This window comes from Cavia porcellus, unplaced genomic scaffold (genome assembly GCF_034190915.1).
Source record: "Cavia porcellus strain 051 isolate PalLab524CR breed Dunkin Hartley unplaced genomic scaffold, mCavPor4.1 scaffold_18, whole genome shotgun sequence".
NCBI lineage: Eukaryota > Metazoa > Chordata > Mammalia > Rodentia > Caviidae > Cavia > Cavia porcellus.
Window position 1 is genome coordinate 40,732,758 of NW_026947501.1, and position 8,095 is coordinate 40,740,852.

Sequence of the window (8,095 nt, forward strand, 5' to 3'; positions counted from 1 at the left end):
AAAGTATTGATGACATGTGCTTTCTGCTCTTCCATGTGTTACCTTTGAAGTCTAATGTTTTTCTTTCTTCAGAGCCTTGGTTTGAGCTTTATTTTACATTATATTCAAGATGCTCTTCTTTCCCTTCAACTTGCAGACCCTTCCTTCTGCCCTTTTCTTTTCCTTTCTCCTTTTGTTTCCTAATTTTTTCTTCTTTATTCCTTTCCTTTCCTTTCCTTTTCTCCTTCCTTCTTGCTCTCCAGTCTCTTTTAGGCTTTATTTTTTTTTTGCTTGCTTTTGTCTTCCTTCCTTTCTTCTTTCTTTCCCTCCTTCATTTATTTCCTTCTTTCTTCTTTCCTTCCTTGTTTTTCTTTCTTTCCTTCTCTTTCTTTCCATCCATTCCTTTTTCTCTGTCTCTGTGTCCTTTCTCTTTTTTATTTATGTCATATTATTTCATCAGGATAATCAATGCAAGGATACTAGGCCATCCTTTTATGGATACTGTATCCATTTAAAATTATTTTTTTACTTTGTATAGACAGGTTGATAAATTCACTGACTTTTAGTAACAGTGTTTCAAAATTGACTATAAAGCTCATAATTTGAGTGCAGTGCCTTTTCTAATCACACAGCTACACCTCAGATGATTGTATTTTGCTTTTTATCTCCTGTTACATGTCACATAATTTTACAGTCTAATGTCAATTCAGTTTACTTCTTTGGATCATTTTGCATGGGGACTGTATGTTCAGCTCACCTCCTCTCACTTTGCCGTGAGAAACAAATTGTCTCTGGGGAAGAACAAGCAAGATGGTGACTACTACTTAGGATCTACTAGCTCCGTTCCTATGGATCCCTGATGAGAAATTTAATACTGAAATGTCATTAGAGTAAGATCTGAATAGGAGAAAAATATTTTCAACATATAATAGGGTAAAAACTATTCCCATTAAGGACCTGATTCCATGCTATTAATAACAATTTAAAATGAATTTTACATGTGAAATTGAAACGTGTGTATGATAAATTCTTTGCATTTGGGTGTGTGGGGCTGGCAATAGATTATCCTTCTGTATTTTTGATTCAGGGGCCTATGGAGATATTATGGTAAACTAGACTCCAAGCTCTGTGACTGAAGAAATAGGAGAGATTGTTACCATCATTTTTCGGTCAGCCAGAGTCTTGTTTGGAGCAAAGACAGTAGTAACTACTTATCCTGGTGTCACCAGAAATTAGAATAGGGCCCCAGACTGCTCATCCCCTGGGCATCCAGCCAGGCTTCTCAGATCTATGACTGGTTCGGTGGCAGTGAGTCTGTGTCAGACTTCACTCAAACAATAAACAATGCCCAAGAAGAAGATGTGGGCAATTATTACTGTCAGCAATATTATAACTTCCCTCTCTCAGTGCTTCAGACTCCTACACACATCTCCACAGGCCATGGGTCAGTGAGCCTTACTGCATCAATTGCTTCCCCCTGAATTATTTGATCTGTGTTTTGCAAGGAAAATTTTTCTCCATGGCACCCTATAGAAATTGCCTGGTTGAGTGACATGGGAGGAGTCAATACAAGGATTATAAGCCCCTTGTATGAGGCAAGCAATCTAAGATATGTTCTGTGTTAGAAGGAAAAAACAAGGAGATATACTCCATGTTGTGTGCAGCAGAGATCTGAATGACCCCAGTCCGAAATTCTGGCCCTGTGTAGGCATCACAGTGTATGTGACCCTCCTGCCCAATAGATCCTGTATTACACATGTATTCTTCCAGAACTGTGTCTGTGAGAATACAAGACAACATACTTAGCTCTGCTCCTGCTTATGAGAGAAAGAAACATATCTTACTTCACAAGTGTAGATCATCTGTTTTTTTCTCTCCTTCACATGATGGAGTAGGGTTACTTAAGAGATTCTGACATTTGCAGTTACCAAACAAACTATAAAAATCTTAGAAACTAATGGTAAAAGATTTTTCCCACATCTAGTGATTATACTACATAAGGATGCTTAACTCAGAAAAACTGAGCTGAGGAAATATCTATCCTTTTCTTCTAGGGAGAATTATAACTTACATAGTAAATATAAATTAGTGCATTGTTGGACTTATTTCTGTCTCTCCATGTCAGGTTAATCAAAAACATTTCTGAAGATAAGAATTGTTTCAGTATGGCACAGAATGGGCAAGGGATAATTTTGTTTATGTTTTTCTGAATGAAGATGAAGAAAAACTCCCCAAATTTCCTTTCTGGCCACATTTACTACATCACCACCATCATCTGTCCACAGAGTAAAAGGCGATACCATACATAACAGGCATAAAAACCCAGTCTTTGAATCTCTCAGGGTAATCTGGACCTCTGCCTGCCTTTCTCCTAGGCCTCTTCCAAGAAGCTCACTTTGGGCAACAGAGCTGGATCAGAGCTGATGAGAAACTTTCATTCCAGACTTCCTGCCTCCCATTCTGACAGAGGGTAATCCTCTGCTGTTTTCAATCTACAAGTTTGTAATATTTTTATGATAATCCAAGGAGTCTAATTTATCCCTCTGTATTGTGGTACCCTGCATATTGTGATTTATGGTAAAATGAGGAACTAGTATTCTGTTCCATTATGCGTAAAAGATTATGACTATTTTTAACTTATTTGTGTGCATGTCCTCTAAACCCTGAGAATGTGAGGAACAAGTGTTGGGTATAGTTCTTTCCTGCATCTAGAGAGTAGACTGCATAAGAAAACTCAAGTTAGTAGAACTAGGCAGCTGCAAATGTCTGCTTTGTCTGGTTATCCTGGGTATTGAAGAACCTCTTATCCACCTGCTTACCCTGAACAAGCACAAATAAGTGAAATGAAAGAAAAGAAATTTGAGCTGCTTAAAGCAGAAACAAAGCCAAGTTATGAACTGGAACAAAGCTCTAGAGAATATGCCAGTTTGTGAGGGATAAATGTAGACAGTTTCACTCATTCTTTGTTTTCATGCCCTTGGAAATTAGGAAATTCTTCAACACATAGTGTATCTTTTGCATGATGTTATTCTAATAATTTTATGGAAATTTTAAATCCTGTTATGAGAATTTACTATAATAATGTTTTATATACTAAAAACCAACAATAATTAAAATATAAGGTGAATCAAATTGAATCAATGGAAAACTTAAAATCTCTGTTGCTCAAAAGTATTTCTGGCTTGATATTAAAGCTTCAATATCAGTTAAATAATTTTACTAGATATGAGATATACTGAGATTTCAGTTGTATCATGTTGATTAATATTTTTAAAAATGTTCTAGCTTTTTATACTCTGAATATACCTATAGTATTATAATTTATTTGAATTTCAATATATTTATAAACTATTTTTCTAAAAAAAGTTTTCATGATTGACAGTCGAATAGGAACAACTAATTCTTTGCTTTATATTTCATCTGCACTCAAATTACTTTTTGATTTGGGTTTCCATGAATCTCAATTTGTGGTCTATTTATAGTAGACACATTATATGTAAGACTTCTTAGGAAATGAGAATGTTACTGTCTTCCTTCAGGGAGAGATTTTAACTAGGTACCTGATTGTGAGAATTTCCATTTTAAACTAATTTTGGGTTGGTTGATTTCTATCTTCCCCAGTCCAGGTGTGTTTGTAGTAAATACTTTCGCAGTGTTGCTTTGCACCCAATAATTTCCAATTATATTTTATCTTATTTTTCTCTCTGTATCTAATTTCCAATTTACTTGGATCCTTGTCCTCATTTGCAGTAGCTGTGGAAAGTAGAGTCATCTGTGTGTTATTGATAGACACTGCCACGGAGCCCTTCTGGCCCCCAGATTAAATCTCTAGCCTGTGTGGCCCATGGGGAGATTCTGGAGCTCAGCCAAGTCCTGTGCTCCTCAGCATCAGGATAAATGTGGCTTTGGAAAGCAGACTTTTTTTGGTCGTAGAAAATGTGAATTTGTTTAATGATTGTTTCCTTTTGTTTCTCCCTTTTTCTTCCCTCTGTCTCCCTCTTTTTTTATATTATTGGTTTTTCTAGCATATTTTTTGTGTAACTCAGTGTGCTGATAGGGAATTAGCCTATTAGTTCTGCAATATGCAAAATCCATTTGAATTGGTTTTATTGATTTGAGACTAAAGTCCTTACATAGGCCATTTGATGGCTTCTAATTTTAAAACTTCTAAAATGATCTTAGAGTTTCTGAATGAACTTCTTGGTTTTTTAAGTGTCCCAAGATGAATTTCCAGGGAGGTATTTTCGGTTCCTGATTTAATCAGTTACTTTCATAACTCATTGTCCTTGCAATTTGTTTCTCTATGTAAAGATGAATTTTCATAGGCTCCTCCAGGGCCCGCCCAATTTCTCAGACTTTATAAACAAGGCCTTTACAAGGAAATCTAGATCTATCAGGAAGTCAGGGGCAGCAAGATGAGGTCGAAGATCCAGGTCTTCACGTGCCTGCTGCTCTGTGTCTCTGGTGAGAACCTGGAGAGTTCCAAAGTCACTTAGAATAGTATCTTTATGGAGCTAAAATTATAATTTCAAAATACAATGAGAAATAATATGACCCAAATATATACTTATTTACAGTAGCATTAATGTACATTTTAAAAATTTATTTAAGTACTTATAAGATGAAGCATGTATGTGTCTGTCCATGAATAACACTTTGCTTTCCTGATTGCAGGTGTCTCTGGAGACATTGTGATGACCCAGTCTCCAGCCTCTCTGGCTGTGTCTCCTGGAGAGAGAGTCACCATCCACTGCAAGTCCAGCCAGAGTCTTTTTTACAGTGGTAACAACAAGCATCTTTTAAGCTGGTACCAGCAGAAACCAGGCCAATCCCTGAAACTGCTCATCTACTTTGCATCCACCCAGGCATCTGGGGTCCCAGACCGGTTCAGTGGCAGTGGGTCTGGCACCGATTTCACTCTCACCATCAGCAGCCTGCAGGCTGAAGATGTGGCAGATTATTTCTGCCAGCAGGGTATTAATTATCCTCCCACAGTGATTCAGCCTTAAACAAAAACTTCCTCTCAGGGTCTCCCCAGCTGCTTGCTCTCCACGTGGCCCAGCACTTGAATACTTCCTCCGGCTGCCTGAGAGAAGATGTCTGAAATGTTGCATGAGGAAGTCTGTAGTTCTGCGTAGAAGATAAAGAGTCTCCATGTCTCCTAGATGCTTTGTGATAGGACAATGTAGTCTAGGTGTTTGTATTAACTCTGCATATTTTTTTTATTGGTAATGGGAATCGAACTCAGGACCGCTTGCTTGCAAGGCAGGTGCTTATGCTGCTGAGCTAAATCCCCAGCCTCCTATTAACTTTGTATTGTTTTATAATAATTTACTAACTGATAGGATTGAAATGCGAGATTCCTTGCTTTATATTTGTTTGGATGATATGCATAACCCGATTGAAATCATTGTATTGCAGGGTGAGATTTCAATCTGTATGCTATAGACAAAATCTCTCTCTTGTCTTTCCTGTACCAGGAGTTCCTTTCGTTCTTTGACTGGTGGCTTTTGCCTCCATCACCAGAGTGAGCAGTATTTCAATTCCCTGGTGCATTTCCTATAGTGTCATTTTTTCTGAATATCCCCATCTGATTTTCAAATATGAACACTAAGAAAGCATACTGACTTACAGTGATAAGTCATAATATAATTTCGTATTTAACATCATTACCCTTCAGTCTTCCCATTAATTATTATTATTTTTTTTTTTTTTTAGTTTTGGTATATATCTGGATACAGTTTTTGCTGGGCATTTCAAGCGGGCCTTGAACTCACCTTAAAGCCCAGGCTGGCTTTGAAGTTGCAGTGAGTCCTGCTTTATTCTTTGGTATAATCAGAAATTCTTTCAAAGGACATCATTCATGTCTTGCACAGTCTTATTCAATTTTTCAGCTTTATGTCTGGTTTAAGGATTCTGCACATCTTATTAGTTAGAAACATTCCGCTGTTTTTGTAAATATTATTTAAGTTTGATGAATATTTTATGCATTTTCTTCTCTGATCTCTTCAAATATTTGACCATTTGATTTCTGGGTTCTTTCCTAGAGAAATTTTTCCATTTTATTAGCTGTCAGCTATTGGGAATTATAAAAGTTTCAGGTATATTATTGATTATATTTTATTATTCCTGTGGTTTAGAGTGTTGTAGGTTAATTGGTCTAGAAAGACTTGCTTCTAGAGATCTCCAGCACTGACATGGAAGCAGAGGGCAGGTACTGGTAATATTTACTTGCAAAGAACTAATCATAGATCGATATATAATGAAGAGTTAGTTTAGAAATTTCTGCTCATTCAATAATCCACTGTCTTGGATAGTTTTCTCTGTTGCTGAGACAAATTATCTGACCCCCAAAATTAAGCAAAGAAAAGTTTATTTATTTCAGAGTTTGTGGAGTTTTCAGTGTGCAGCCAGCTGGCTCCAAGGCAAGTTGCACATGACAGAGGGCAAGAGTGGATGGAGGAAGAAAGCTGCACAAACAACAACAGTAAATGGGGAGGAGCATGGAGAGCAGACTCTTACCCTTATATTGTGTGTAGGCCACACCCATGTGGGTGTAACACTGATACCCATAATCTCAGCATTGAACCATGAGTCATTCACAAAGTCTAGAAGTCCAACCACTGGCCACTTGAGGGTTTCTAGGGACATGCAGACTCAAACAGTAGCATTCCACCACAGTTTCCCAAAGATTCAACCACATGCTTTATGCAAAAAATGTTTCTTCTGAGTCCAAGAGTGGTAAAAATCCTAACATTTTAGCTTTACTTGAAGACTCATGTCCAAAGACATCCTTGAGATTTAAGGCTGACTCTTAGCTGTGAATCTGGTACAAAAAAAAAAAAAAAAAAAAAAAAAAAAAAAAAAAAAACTTCCAAAGTTCAAAGGCACAAGTTAAAAAAAATTCCCATTTCAAAAGGTAGAAATAGGGAGATACAAAGGCCAAGAAACAGAGGAGATCCAAAATCCAACAAGGCAAGCCCTAAATGCTATGGTTCCATGTGGAACATCCAAAGCTATTTGTCATAAATCGTGAGCTCCAAAAGTCTCATGTAACTCCACCTCTATGCACTTGCCATCATAGTAGCTCCTATGACTTCTCTAGGCCTATTCCGCACAAATCTTGCAGGTTTGCTTAGATAATCCAATCTTCTGGATTTTGCAAACTTCCGGATTCTTCACCACATCTTAGGCTTCACACTCAGTGTTTTAATCCTGCCTGTCACATGCACACAGCTTAGCCTCCAGGCCTTCTGAAATTGGAGTTGGAGCCTTTTTATCTCTGAACTCTTGTGTTCTTCTTGCACCTAAAACTAGCACCATGTAGATGATGCTGAGGTCTATTGCAGTTTGCAGCATTAGCCAGGCTTTACACTCTCTTGGCTATAGGAATCAGGTAACTGGATGACTGGACACTCTAGACCTTTTGCTAAGAAACAGATTTTCTACTCCACCACTATTGCTAGAACCTGATCCAACTGTAACTATTCTGGAAACATAGTGTCTTCTGTTACAATTCGGAAACAAGATGCTTTGCAGATTTGTCCTCAAAGCTGTATCTTCCAGTTTTTTCAGTTTGAGGCTAGATAACATGGAGACTCACTGCTGCTTGTGATTACTTAAAGTTATCTTTTATATTATCTTTTACATTTGCAACATTAGAGATCTCAGCTCTGTCTTTGTAGTCCACAGCTTTACTGCAACATATTTCGTGGACAAACTCACAGTGTTTTAAATCATCCTGCTGGGCTCTTTGCTTATGATTTGCAACATTAATCTGGCTAAAAGCCACCAACAAAAGCCATTCTACATTAGACTGCCTTGAAATTTCTTCTGCCGAATAATTTGTTGCAATGCTCTTAACCTCATCATCAGGCAAAGTCTCTGAACATGAGTAAAACACAGACAATCTGTCTTCCAAGCCATAACACACATTATCTGGAGTCCCACAATCAGTGTAATTCTCTTTAGCAACAGAAACCTCCTTAACTTGGTCTTTATTGGTTTTCTGGTCTTCTGACCTGTGACCAAATTTCCCATTAAGAGTAGCCTAAGCTTATTGCAGCCCTATGATTTAAATGATATTTCTAAACCATTCCTAAATCTTTTCACACGC

The 8,095-nt window shown here is 37.5% G+C and overlaps 1 gene segment (V, D, J or C); it reads left to right on the forward strand.

The window, feature by feature from the left end:
- The first annotated feature begins 4,371 nt into the window (after positions 1–4,371).
- On the forward strand, positions 4,372–5,003 carry LOC101789138 (immunoglobulin kappa variable 4-1-like). The segment is given in 2 exon segments: positions 4,372–4,443; positions 4,654–5,003. Coding segments are annotated over 2 exon segments (384 nt in total).
- Positions 5,004–8,095: the final 3,092 nt, after the last annotated feature.